At 32.5% G+C, this 13861-nt stretch overlaps 1 protein-coding gene across 1 annotated transcript; it reads left to right on the top strand.

The window, feature by feature from the left end:
- The first annotated feature begins 5517 nt into the window (after positions 1-5517).
- LOC110800616 (puromycin-sensitive aminopeptidase) lies at positions 5518-13538 on the top strand. Its single transcript, XM_056836392.1, has 30 exons — positions 5518-5675; positions 6846-6956; positions 7043-7121; positions 7209-7288; positions 7446-7559; positions 7651-7725; positions 7832-7939; positions 8116-8328; positions 8436-8497; positions 8597-8624; positions 8720-8806; positions 8933-8958; positions 9068-9131; positions 9230-9310; positions 9611-9658; positions 9740-9758; positions 9898-9902; positions 10002-10013; positions 10145-10201; positions 10289-10398; positions 10493-10573; positions 10660-10843; positions 10962-11110; positions 11212-11350; positions 11454-11600; positions 11718-11799; positions 12505-12680; positions 12779-13006; positions 13155-13226; positions 13332-13538. Exons 2-30 carry the CDS (start codon positions 6894-6896, stop codon positions 13410-13412), a joined length of 2670 nt encoding a protein of 889 aa, XP_056692370.1. The 5' UTR covers positions 5518-5675; positions 6846-6893; the 3' UTR covers positions 13413-13538.
- The last annotated feature ends 323 nt before the right edge of the window (positions 13539-13861 follow it).

Raw genomic sequence — 13861 nt, 5'->3', positions numbered from 1 at the left:
AACACTAATCCAATATTAGAGCGCCATGCAGGAAATCTAATGGTTTCTTCAATGAAAAATAAGATTTAAAAATTAATTTTGAATTAAAAAAGTCGAGTGTCTCAGATAAATAATTAGGTGAAACGTATATATTTTTATTAATTAATTATTAATATTACACATATAAAATTTCATTCAAAATCAAACACTCTAATAATTAAAAAGATAAATCTAAAATAAAATTCAATCCAAAATCAAAAACTAATTTAATATAATATATAAAATATAAGTTGGTCTATATATGAGTTTTATTTTAACTTAACAATTTAATAAAATCCGTGCATCACACGGGCATGCATTTTTGCTGAAATATTAGAGCACCACGTAGGATTACTAATGATTTCGGCCAATGAAAAATAAGATTTCTATTTTATTTTTGAATTAAAACAACTGAGTGCCACGTAGATAATTAATTAGATGACATGTGGATATATTTAAATGCAAACAAAAAAGTTATAGACTCACGCGTTGAAATCACAACACAAGTTTTGATAACAAAAAAAACACTATTGCTTTCCTACGTATACTCCTATTAGATACAAATACTTACATATATAACTATAACACAATAATCAAATTAATACTCCTATTAGATAAATTGAAACTACTTTGTTACTTTTTGTTACGTACTACTCCTATTAGATAAATTAAATAAATTAAAAATTCTAATCAAATAATGATTCCAAGTTATATACTTGTAATACCCCGATTCTAGACCGTTTTAAAATATTACTTAAAATAATAATTATTAATTTGAGTATAAAATTCGGCAGATTTTCCTTTGTAATTCGAACAAACCCAGATTTGGGATTACGAGTCCTACTCAGATAAGTGTAAGGATTCTAGACCCTATTAAAAATTACTTAAAATAATAATTATTAATTTGAGTATAAAATTCGGCAGATTTTCCTTTGTAATTTAAACAAACCCAGATTTGGGATTATTTAAAACCTAAAATAAATTCAAAATAACCAACATCCATCTGAAAATAGGATTTACAAACCTGTATATTTTTAAACATAAGCGAAAACAACAACCAAGAATCAAAGTATTACCGCCGCATTTACCTAAGGGAAAGCGCAAGACTGCAAATCTCAAAATCGATAAAGATAATGAAAATTACAAATCTCTCTACGTTAACTAAATTAAAACTTGACAAAAATATAAACCTTATAAATTAAATTAACTGCTTAAAATTTACGATTGAAAACCCCGTTGAAATACATTTATTTCTATTATAATCATCCTCACTTGAACGACCTATGAAATCAAAGATACCTTTCGGCAGTGGTCATCTGCTCACCATAATAAAATGGGTCGTCGCAGGTTCAATCCCAAATGGGAGAACAAAACAAACAAGAAACAAGGAATACACACGAAGACATCATTCCTACGCAAATTTTGAATTACAAAAAAAATGAAACAAACCGAGTCCTGTTAGTAGTTAAGTAGGTATTAAAGATTACTAATGGTTCTCTATTGGAGCTCTTTCTCTAATCATAATTTCTTACATTCCCAAATTCATGTAACTCTCCATTCTAAGTAGATCCGGGAGCCCCTGACAATCTACTAAACAATGGAGAGACCCAAACAGTCTATTTGAGATGTACCCGGGAGCCCCTGACAGTACATTCAATCTTCGTTGGCCAACTATTTTCAATAACCTCACCCCCAACTCTAGCTTTTATTGTGACCCGAGAGTCCCTGAACAGTCACGCTAGAGATGAGGACGGTTTACCATCTTGCCACATACGACGATAATTACTCCTGAATTACCACATACGGCGAAAATCAATAGATCCTTAAATGTAGTGTGGTACCTCGGGCTACAACGGCCTACAACAGGTTCGCGAAAGGAGAAACCATGACTACAGGGTTTTGGCACGGCGGATGTGAGAGTAAGAACCCGCAACTTTGATAAGGCACGAGCTTAACATTGGAACAAGTAGAACAACGAAGTAGCGATTAGTGTCACCGACGGCAAAAATAAGAACAACCTTAGCAACGACAAGGTAGGAAGGTCGGCGGCGACAAAGGATCAATAGCACAGTTAGCTCAAAGGAGAGAGAAAATGGAGTCGGTGGTGGAAGGTGGTGTGGTGTGGTGTCGGTTCCCAAATAATAACAGAGAAGAAGAGGAGGTGGATAGCTATTTTTTATTTCTATTTTTAAATTCATTCAAATTGAATTACTAATTAATCATTGAAATGAACATTTGACACATATTTAATCACAACATTGTGATTTGTGGCAACATGCCAACGAGGAAGAGGAGAGACATAAGATATTCTCCACTGGCTGCAGAACTTTATGCTTTGCGTGAAGGTTTGATGATTGCTAAGGACCTTAAGTTTGATAAATTAGAAGTGGAAACAGATGCCATTCAGTTGAAGTTACTGCTCAGTGATATTCAAGAACAGGCACATCATGAGTTAGGTCCTGTGTTAGAGAAGTGGCCCTGTTGTTGAGCCAGAACTGGACAGTTTCCTTTTCACATATTCCTCGTTTCTGCAACAAGGTAGCTCATGACTTGGCTGCTCATTCCATGGTTATGGCAGTAGGTCACAAACTTCATTTCATCATTCCAGCTTGTGCCAAAGAACATTATTTCAAAGAATTCGATTCTTGTGTCCGAAGGCAAGCTGCCATGGAGAGGAGTTTGGTTCAAGCAGCGAGCACTACAACACAGACTTTGAATACTTTTGCTGCATCTTCTTCAGCCTCTGAAATTGTTTTTGGATCAATAGTGTCAAACATCAAACAGGCTTTGGAAGGGACGAGAAGCAAGGGTGATGAGGTACAGGGGAAAGGAAAGGGTAAAGTTTTTGAGCCTTTCGTTGTTGGTGGTTCAACAGTCTCTAACCCAATTGAGATTGTTGAACTGGAGGATGGTGAAGTTTCCAACAACTAGTATCTTTCGTAGCAGTGCATATTTTGGAGCAACGCAGGATCTTCAAGCTAGTGCTTTGGCGTTCGTATCTTTTGGGTAGTATGTTTATATATAGCTTTCTTAATTATCAGATTGGTAATTATAAGTATGGATATTTAGGAGTGAAGTATCCCTTTTTGACAAGTTTTTGCGTACGAGAGGGATTTAGGTTGCTTAGGAATCAGTTCGGGTAGGATTGTGTTGTCTTTGGCCTCAAAAGTTGAGGATTGTATCCGAATATTCCTAATTTCTAATTAATATATATTTCGTCGGTTTGCGTAAAAAAAGAACCCCTTTTTTTTACATAATATTAAAATCATAAATATCAATCTAATATACATATATAAAGGAGACATATTTGCTGAACTATTAGAGCGCCACCTAGGATTACTAATGGTTTCGGCCAATGAAAAATAAGATTTCTAATTTATTTTTGAATTTAAAAAATCGAGTGCCACGTAGATAATTAATTAGGTGCCACGTAGATATTTAAATTAATTAATTAATTACTAATATATACAATTTCATTCAAAATCAAACGCTCTAATAATTAAAAATAAATCTAAAACAAAATTCAATCCGAAATCAAACATTAATCCAATATTAGAGCGCCACGTAGGAAATCTAATAGTTTCAGCCAATGAAAAATAAGACTTCAAAATTAGTTTTGAATTAAGAAGTTGAATGCCACGTAGATAAATAATTAGGTAACACGTAAATATTTTTATTAAATAATTATTAATATTTCTTATATACAATTTCATCCAAAATCAAACACTATAATAATTAAAAAATAAATTTAAAATGAAATTCAATCCAAAATAAAAAAAATCAATTTAATCTAATATATAAAATATAACAGTTGATATATGTAGGAGTTTTATTTTAACGTAACAATTTAATAGAAACCGTGCATCGCACGGGCTAAAATCTAGTATAATGTAATAGAAAATCATACATACTCCAAACAAGTAAGGAAAATAATTATTTGATATGGGGTACGGTAACTTTTGTGTAAGACCGCCTTACCGGAAAGACCACTTTGATTGCTTAACTAATTGGTTCCATTTCTTAACTAATTAGTTTTAGCGTTTAACTAATTAATTTCATTGTTTAACTATTTAATCTTAGTGTTTAACTAATTAGTTCTAGTGCTTAACTAATTGATTTCATTCTTTAACTTATATGACACCAATGTGGTCTTTTGTGTAAGACCGCCTTATATAAAAGTTTGTATATGGCCTATAACCGTATACGAAAACCAATCATTTTATATCAAAATCAACGCAAAATCAAGATAATAGTTGGAAAATATGTGAAAATCTCAAAAGTTAAGGAAAAAATCATTTTATATAAGGAAATGAATCAGGTCATTACATGGATAATAACAATTAATTGTGTGTTATGTAAAAAAATCATATATATACTCCAAATAGATAAGGAAACGAATTACTCGGTACAAAGTATTTGATATCAGAATTTATCTAAAAAAAAAAAAGTATTTGATATCAGAAAACAAGTCGTTTTAAATCAAATCAAACGCAAGATGAAGGTGAAAAAGAAGGAAAACATTTGAAACTCTCAAAACTCATGGCAAAATCTAATCTATATCAAAACTATATACTAAAAGACACATCAAGAATGACACGTGTCATCTCCTGGTGTGTCCTTACATTTTTTTTTGAAATACGGAGTAATTTAATTTAAAGAATCTTTAAATTATCTATTTTTTTGATTTTTTATTTATTTTTTCCAAAATTACGATTTCATATGTATTATGGCAAGAATTTAACATAATAATACTAACGGAAAAATCACAATTTTTATGATATTATTGTTTTTATAATATACATAGTAAGTTGCTACTCCGTAATAGCAAAATAGTATTTTGATTTTCTTAAACCTTTTTCAAAAGAAATATTTATACTCTTAGCCTACATGCAATAGTTTTAAAAAAAATGAATAAAATAAATGGTCTAAATAGGTGTTAGGTGATCGGGTAATGAGGTTGACGGGGTACGTAGCGAGTATTAAGGGGGTATTAGTGTATTACTATCGAAATGAAGGGCGGGTGAGATACCTTTATGTTTGACACAAATGATGAATGAGAATAAAAATAATTTTATTTATGTACCCTTATTTATTTTAATTGTTGTTTTAATAAGTAAGACAACGGATGAGCAATAACAAATTTATCCATCATTAATTATTTTTTATTTGGAGAATATCTATAAACTCTATTTTGATGATAATTATCTACCAGATTTCATGTAAATTTATATTTAGATTAAAAATCGTGCATCGCACGGGTACTATACTAGTATATAATAAACAATACTCTTATTATCAAAGGAAAACTAAAACTCTAAGAAAATAAAATATAAATATCCTGAAATTAAAAAAGTTGCTTAAAATTTGGGCCATTATAATACTAATACTAAAGCACTATAACTCTTCAAGATATAAATTGGAAATTCTAATCATATTAAATTTATAATTGATTAAATCCTATAAATTGATCGTATTGCTCAATTCATAACTCATATATAATCACATCTTTCACAAGTCACAACTAACATAAGTAAAAATAGTTATTAAAAAAGTAAATAAAATAAATGAACCCAGTAAGTTCTCACTTTTAAAATATCACAAACCCTAAACTAATTCATCTCTTCCGTTCTTGGTAGTATTGAAAGCACGCATCAAAGGTAGTTATTCTAATCCTTATTGCTTGATACATATTAATATATTCATGCGTTAGAGACTAGAAAATTAGTTTCCTGAAATTCCGCTAAGTGCATCTAAGTTCCTACAGTGGTATCAGTTAGCTTCCTGTATATGTTAATATGTTCATGATTGATGCATATTTGATGATTTTAATTCAACTAGAGGAGGAGTTATATTATGGATTAATTTGCATAATTAAAATAGTGATTTTAATTGATTGGATTATATATCATAGTATTTTGATACTACTGTTGAATTAAAATTTGGATGTTTTATGCATTATGTCAAAATTTGTATTAATTTCTATTGAAAAAAAGGGAAAATCGTTTATGTTCAATATACCGTACTTCGAAAAGGGGCAATAGTGTCGAAATTTTGATTCAAAATTCACCGAAATTGATCAAAGATTTTGTATAATTGATTGAGGGCTTTGATTTCTTTAGTTTTGAATTGCAAAATCATATCTTGGATTGTTGTTTTCGCTTCGAATTCAAAGAGTTTGGTTCGAACAATTTAAAACCCTAAAACTTCCCCCAATTCAATTTCAATTGGAATCTAAATGGTGATTTAGCATAAAGAATCATTAAAATTGTGTAATTAGATGAATTTGAAACTATTGAAATTGTTTTTGGCTGTAATTATCCTCGAATCTGCCCAAATGTGTTCGAAATTGTTCGAAAATCTAGGCAAAAACGACGGCTGTTGTGCCAAATTCCGGCAGTCTACCGGTGTCCCAAGAGTTGCGTGTCGTTTAGGATGAGGTTTGGCGGCGAGATTTTGATATTTCCGTCGAGTGTGATTATCATATAATCCAATATTGCAAATTAATGATTAATTGTGATTCATTCCATATTTGAGTTTTAATTGAACTGAAATAATGAATTTTTTTCCTATTTATATGTTTTGCTTTTTTTTTTTTTTTTTGCCATGAAAAGGGGGTGATTTTATTCAACAATCAAATACCATGATCATTGTTTACAAAGGTTGAGACTTGATGAGGAGTCTCTTCAAGCCAAACCTTTATATCATCATTTACGCTTTGTAATCTTGTTTCGTATAATTGTGTGATATTAATGTTAATACTCCCATATTATTTGTTATTTATTATTTATTATTTATTACTCGCTTTCTTATATTGTATTGTACTTCAGATCAGAGGAGGAGTGAGCAAGTGAATAGAAGACTTGCAAGAACAAGGGATGGATGTTCCAAAAGAATATTTTTTAAAAGACTACAAGAAGCCGGCTTACTATTGCGATACTGTATGCATCTTTTGCTAACCCCATCTATCATCTATGGTGAATATTTCTAAGTTAGTTGCTGTTAATGCGCTTATTTGTTGAATCAGGTGGAATTAAAATTTGTTTTGAATGAAGATAAGACCCATGTATACTCAAAAATTTCTGTCGTCCGTGCTGATAATGAAGGTGTAATACCTAGTTAATCATTAATATTACTATGCAATATGTATAGCTTAATGACTTTATGCTTAACTCGTATCTTCTCTTGATCAGCCTCTGGATCTTCTCCCCTAGTCTTGGACGGGAGTGATTTGAAGCTTATCTCTGTCCATGTTAATGGAAAACAGATAAACGTATGTTTATTATATATATATATATATATATATATATATATATATATATATATATTCATTTTATTTTTAACTTGCTTGGTTTCAATTCAATGCCACATTTGGATATTCTATTATTGTTTCAACGTAATCTGATATTTGTACATTTGTGTTTGTTTAGGAGGGAGATTTTTATGTGGATTCTTGCCATCTGACACTTCCATCACCACCAACTGGTAAATTCACATTAGAAATTGTTACTGAGATATACCCTCAAGACAACGTGTCATTGGAGGTGAGGAATGCTTTATCTTGAAAATTGAACTCTTTATTTTAATTGGTAATTGCTCTCTTTAGTGTTAATGGTTTGCCATTTTTTGTTGCAGGGTTTATACAAATCTTCTGGAAATTTCTCTACTCAGTGCGAAGCAGAGGGTTTCCGGAAAATAACTTTCTTTCAGGTCGATTCAGTTAGTCAATTTTTGAATATTGTGATTTAAAGGATGCTTGCTAGTCATATATTTTTATTTTTATTGAAAGCACATCCTTTTGGTTTGGTGTTGACAGGATCGTCCTGATATAATGGCAAAATACACCGTTCGTGTGGAAGCTGATAAAACCAAGTATCCTGTGTTACTGTCTAATGGAAATCTCATTGGTCAAGGGGACATTGAGGTACTGCAGCTAAATTTTAGGCATTGATGTATTCTGTGGACTGCAGCTAAGTTTCATTATAAACATTATGGTGTTCTAATAACTTATTAATTTGTATTCTGTGGACTGCAGCTAAGTTTTATTATAAACATTATTATGGTGTTTCATTATAATAACTTATTAATTAATTGTGACAGGGAGGCAGGCATTTTGCTATTTGGGAAGACCCATTCAAAAAGCCATCATATTTGTTTGCCTTAGTTGCTGGGCGGTTAGAGAGTAGAGATGACACATTTGTTACTCGTTCTGGCCGCAAGGTCACTCTCAGGATCTACACTCCCTCAGAGGACTTGCCAAAGACGACACATGCCATGCATTCTCTTAAGGCAGCCATGAAGTGGGATGAGGATGTCAGTTCTCTATTATTATTCACCAAAGACGACACATTTGTTACTCTTTTGAAGCTCACTCTTGGTTACATATATGTCATTTTCACATCTTTATTATTTCTCTACAGGTTTTCGGTTTGGAGTATGACTTGGACCTGTATAATATTGTTGCTGTTCCAGACTTCAATATGTAAGATTTGTTTTTTATTCTTTCTCTTGGTTGTTTTGTTTTTTTAGTTTGGAATAAGACACTAAGCTTTTTTTTTTTAAAATGCTGAATGCTTTGTAGGGGAGCCATGGAGAACAAAAGTTTGAATGTATGCTTCTGGAGAATTTGGCCTTATACTTGAGTGCTTGACTGTGTTCATGAAACAATTTAATTAGTGAAACTGAATATGCTTTTTCTTGGCAGATTTTCAATTCTAAGCTGGTTTTGGCATCTCCAGAAACTGCCACTGATGCAGATTATGCTGCTATTCTACGCGTTATTGGTCATGAGGTATGCTTCCACTAAACGAATGAATGATTGAGGTTGTCTTTTTGGAAGAGGTGGGCAGTAGTTAAATTGCTCTTTTTGAACTAATTTTTATGGTGCTTTTGTGTTAATTGTTGTCTCAACTCTCAGTACTTCCACAACTGGACTGGTAATAGGTAAGTCTTTTCTTTTGAAACATTGCTTTTACACAGATCTCAGTGCTTTGTACATCTGTTTGCTTTTAATTAGTGATCTGTTTGCTGTTTGACATAAAATTTTCTGCAGAGTAACATGCCGAGACTGGTTTCAGCTCAGCCTAAATGAAGGAGTAACTGTCTTTCGTGATCAGGTATTTCTTTGGTGGATCATAAACAGTGTTTGTTTGTAGCTTGGAGAGCTGATTTCCTCTTTGTTTCTGTTGTTTATAAAATGTATATCGTCATTTAGGAATTTATATCTGACACGAGAAGCCGTACTGTGAAGCGGATTGCTGACGTTTCAATGCTCCGGAATTATCAATATGCTGAGGTTACCTTTTTATCTGACACTTAGAATCTGGATTGTTATCCTTACCTATAAAAAGTTGCAGGAAGAATACTTTCCAATTAGGGTCAATACGTTCCAATAAGTGTAATAGTTCCTTTTGCAACAAAAAGTGAGTTCACAAATAATCCAACTAATTCATATAGACGAGAATAAGTTGAAAAGAAGAAAGAATTAGACTCTTTGCTAATATCATGATTCAACAATTTTTTTATCATCTTCATCTGATGATTGATTCGATATGATTGTGGATGTATATGAAGTGGTTTATCTCTCATTTCTCAGGATTCCGGTCCTATGGCTCATCCTGTGCAACCACTTTCTTACATTAAGGTACGTGTTATTTCACTTTGACTCCCTTTATTCTGATAATTTTTGCTGAGCTAATGAATTTTCCTTTTTCCTTCTTTGTAGATAGAAACCTTGTGCACTGGTAATATTTAATTTGTTATGTTTCTGTAATACTGCTTTTTTTTCTTCTTCTTGTTAATTGTTTCACTGATTTGCTTTTATGTGACCTTGTTCTTATATTGGAATCTGTTCTGGTAATTTCGGATTCATGGAAACTGTAGTCACGGTATGGCTTTGCATATATGTACTCTTTTCTTTTTTCAATAGTTTAGAGAATCCATTAAGCCTTTAGTTTTTAACTAATTTAATTATTTGAACATTACAGGTCTATGAGAAGGTGCGAACATTTTCATTTTGATATCCTCGTTTAGACAAAAATGAAGATAGTTGAAGAAAACCTGGTAAAATTTACGTTAATGGTAATTTTGATTATATAAATTGTATTCTTTTCCTGGCTTTGTCCAACAGGGAGCAGAAGTAGTCCGGATGTATAAAACTTTACTGGGGAGCCAAGGATTTCGAAAGGTAAAAACGATAAATCAAGGTTAACTAGCTATTAAAAAAACATGATTGATATGTCTCTCTTTAAGTTTAACTTGCATTCAATCTTAGGGTATGGATTTGTTTTTTGAGAGGCATGATGGACAAGCCGTAACTTGTCAAGATTTTTATGCTGCCATGAAGGATGCAAATAATGCAGATTTTGCAAATTTCTTGCTTTGGTACGTTTTTGGTATTTCCTGATAATTGGGTATCTGCTGCAACATATTTGTGATTGTTAAAGTATTTATGACCAAAAGTTATCAATTGCAAAAGGTACTCGCAAGCTGGCACACCAGTTGTGAAAGTCACTTCATCTTATGATGCTGAGAAGCACACATTTGCATTGAAATTTAGGTATTCTTTTCTGGTTTTACTTTTTACAACTAAGTATTGGTTTGCTGATGATTCATTCTACTAATCTGATATCCTTAAATTTTTAGCCAAGAGGTGCCACCAACTCCTGGGCAGCCTGTAAAAGAGCCCATGTTCATCCCAGTTGCAATGGGTTTACTAGATTCTCATGGCAACGACATGCCCCTTTCGTTGGTTTCGCATGATGGCAAACTTGAGACACTTTCTGTTGGTGGTCAGCCTGTCCACACAACTGTTCTTCGAGTAACAAAGGTCGGTCTAGCTGATAGATAGTGAATCTGTGATAAAAAAAAGTTTATTTTTTCTGAATTTATTGTTACAATCACATATATTGATGCATCGTGTTTGTTATACAACATCGTTTTTTCAGAAGGAAGAAGAATTTGTCTTCTCTGAGGTATATGAGAAACCAGTTCCTTCTTTGTTAAGGGGATTCAGCGCACCTGTTCGTCTCGAAACTGATCTGTCTGATAATGATATATTTTTCCTCCTAGCCCATGATTCAGATGAATTCAATCGGTACATAAATATATTTTTATGTATAGTATATGATAAAATAAATGAATTTCATTTCACTGCTATACTACATTATGGATTATGGATTATGGATTATGCTGCAGTTGGGAGGCCGGACAGATTCTGGCCAGAAAGTTGATGCTCAACTTAGTTGCAGATTTCCAACAAAACAAGCCTCTACTTTTAAACCCTAAATTTGTTCAAGGGCTCAAAACCATTCTCTGCGACAATACTTTGGATAAAGTAAGAGACCCATTTGTATTATGTTAAACATTATGTAATTCTTGGGCATAATGAGTCTATGTTACTTGGACACCCTCAAAAATCGAGTATCGTGTCATGATAGGAATTCATCGTAAAGGCAATGACTCTCCCTGGTGTGGGGGAGATAATGGATATGATGGAAGTTGCAGACCCTGATGCTGTTCATGCAGTCCGAGCTTTCATCAGGAAGGAGCTTGCTTTGCAGCTGAAAACTGACTTCCTCCGAACAGTATGTCACTTAAACATACATAGTTTAGTTATTTATATATATATATATATATATATATATATATATATATATACTCCATTATTTAACTGTTTTTTTTTTATTGGAATTGGATTACAGGTCCAAGAAAACAAGAGCTCTGAGCAATATGAATTTAACCACCTTAATATGGCTAGACGGGCACTAAAAAACATTTCACTTGGTTCGTTTCGTTTCTAATTTATATATAACTTATGTTTAATCTGCTTTTGTATAAGTATATGATTTAGGCTTTGGTTTGCTTATGTGATACTCCCTCCGTCCCAAAATTATAGTCATGCTTTTCAAATCAGGCGTCCCAAAATTATAGTCTTGTTTATATTTTTGGCTATTAAGTTCCCCACTTTCTCATGTACTATATTAACTAAAAATGCATTGAAAACACCACACATACTATATTCCACTTTCAAATGTACTATATTCTACTTTCAAATGTACTATATTCTACTTTTTTTTCATACAAATCAATCATCAATATACTATTCCTTCTGTATTTATTTAAGGGATACACTTGCCTTTTCTGGCCGTATTTATTTAAGAGATACACTTGCTATTTTTAGTAAATTATCAACATCACCATCTAATTAAATAATCTATCTACACCCCCACCTCCCACCCCTACCTCCCACCCTCTAAAATGACATGGTCCCCACTTGTTTTACTTATTAAAATATCAAGTCAACCCCACTTGTTTTATTACTTTATTTCATTCAATTCTTCTTCTTAATGCCCGTGCCCGGCCAAGTGTGTTGAGTATATTTCAACTTGTCATGTACTATATTCCACTTTTCTTAAAACCGGTGTTTTTAGTCAAACCGTATAAATATGGGACGGACGGAGTATAATATTTGGACATACTATACTGCAGCATATCTTGCATCTCTTAAAGACCCAGAATGCACTGAGCTTGCACTGAATGAATACAAGACTGCAACGAACATGACAGATGAATTTGCAGCTCTAGTAGCGATAACCCAGAACCCTGGTAAACATCAGGACCAAGTTTTGGCTCACTTTTATAACAAGTGGAAGCATGACTATTTGGTAATGAGAATTTCTTTTATATACTGGATTGTTATCATGGAAATATTCAGTCTGTATATTACAAAAATACTTATATACTGGATTGTTTGAAAATTAAGGTTGTGAACAAATGGTTTGCACTCCAAGCAAGGTCAGACGTTCCCGGCAATGTCGAGAATGTTAAGAAGCTACTCGACCACCCGGCATTTGACATTCGCAATCCAAACAATGTCTACTCTTTGATTGGTGGATTTTGCGAGTCCCCTGTAAACTTTCATGCCAAAGATGGATCAGGATACAAATTCTTGGCAAACTTGGTGGTCAAGCTAGACAAAACAAACCCTCAGGTTTGTTTTTGTTTTCGGGAGATTAATATTTAGTATTCTTTGAAATTATTGGTTTTATTTATTTATTAGGAATTCAAATAAACTAATGGGAGATGTTATAAATTAAATAATGGTGTTTTTTCAATCTTGTATTGTATTGCGCTTCAAGGTGACTTCAAGGATGGTGTCCGCTTTCTCTGGATGGAGAGGTTATGATGAAACCCGTCAGAAGCTTGCAAAGGTAAATCAAAATCAATCAAGTCTTCCTGCAAATTAAAAACTTGTTTTCCTCAATGAATTATGTCACCCTGGATTTGATTTTATTTGTTGCATTTTGAAATATCAGGCACAGCTGGAAATGATTATGTCTACAAATGGAATATCTCCAAATGTTTTTGAGATTGTTTCAAAGAGTTTGGCAGCTTGATAATTTTAATCCTAGAATAATGTTTGATGTTCTTTTACTACAAAACTAAGCTTAGCCCCGTGCGCAAACTACACTACTATGGTATTTAAAGACCATTACATAACATTCAAAACAGTTAGTAGTGTTCCCTTGTGTCAACCTTTGTTTGCTGATATAGTCTTGTTTGCACCTTTATAGAAATGTTATCGTGTCAAAGCCACCATTAACTGTAATTTCGTTATAGGAGATAAAACATGAGTTGGGGTAGTAATCGTCGAGCAAATGTTTGCTTCAAAGTGACAAAAGTTATAGTATATATTGTATTTAGAAAGTTAATACAAATTAATATTCTTTACTATAGAAAATGAACCAACATCTTCATGATTGCTTCAAATAGACCAAATTAGAAGGTAGCTAGGCCTTGTCTTTAAGCAAAGTAACATTTTATGTGTCATCTTTTATTACCAATA

This window comes from Spinacia oleracea, chromosome 2 (assembly GCF_020520425.1).
Source record: "Spinacia oleracea cultivar Varoflay chromosome 2, BTI_SOV_V1, whole genome shotgun sequence".
NCBI classification, from domain to species: Eukaryota; Viridiplantae; Streptophyta; class Magnoliopsida; order Caryophyllales; family Amaranthaceae; genus Spinacia; species Spinacia oleracea.
This window is presented reverse-complemented; position numbering and strand designations above follow the sequence as displayed.

Bases quoted from the DNA above. Each gene is read 5' to 3' on its own strand.
- LOC110800616 (XM_056836392.1), top strand. From the start codon at position 6,894: ATGGATGTTCCAAAAGAATATTTTTTAAAAGACTACAAGAAGCCGGCT. The intron at 7,289-7,445 runs GTATGTTTATTA...GTGTTTGTTTAG, and splicing joins TTAATGGAAAACAGATAAAC to GAGGGAGATTTTTATGTGGA. The intron at 11,111-11,211 runs GTACATAAATAT...ATTATGCTGCAG, and splicing joins GATTCAGATGAATTCAATCG to TTGGGAGGCCGGACAGATTC.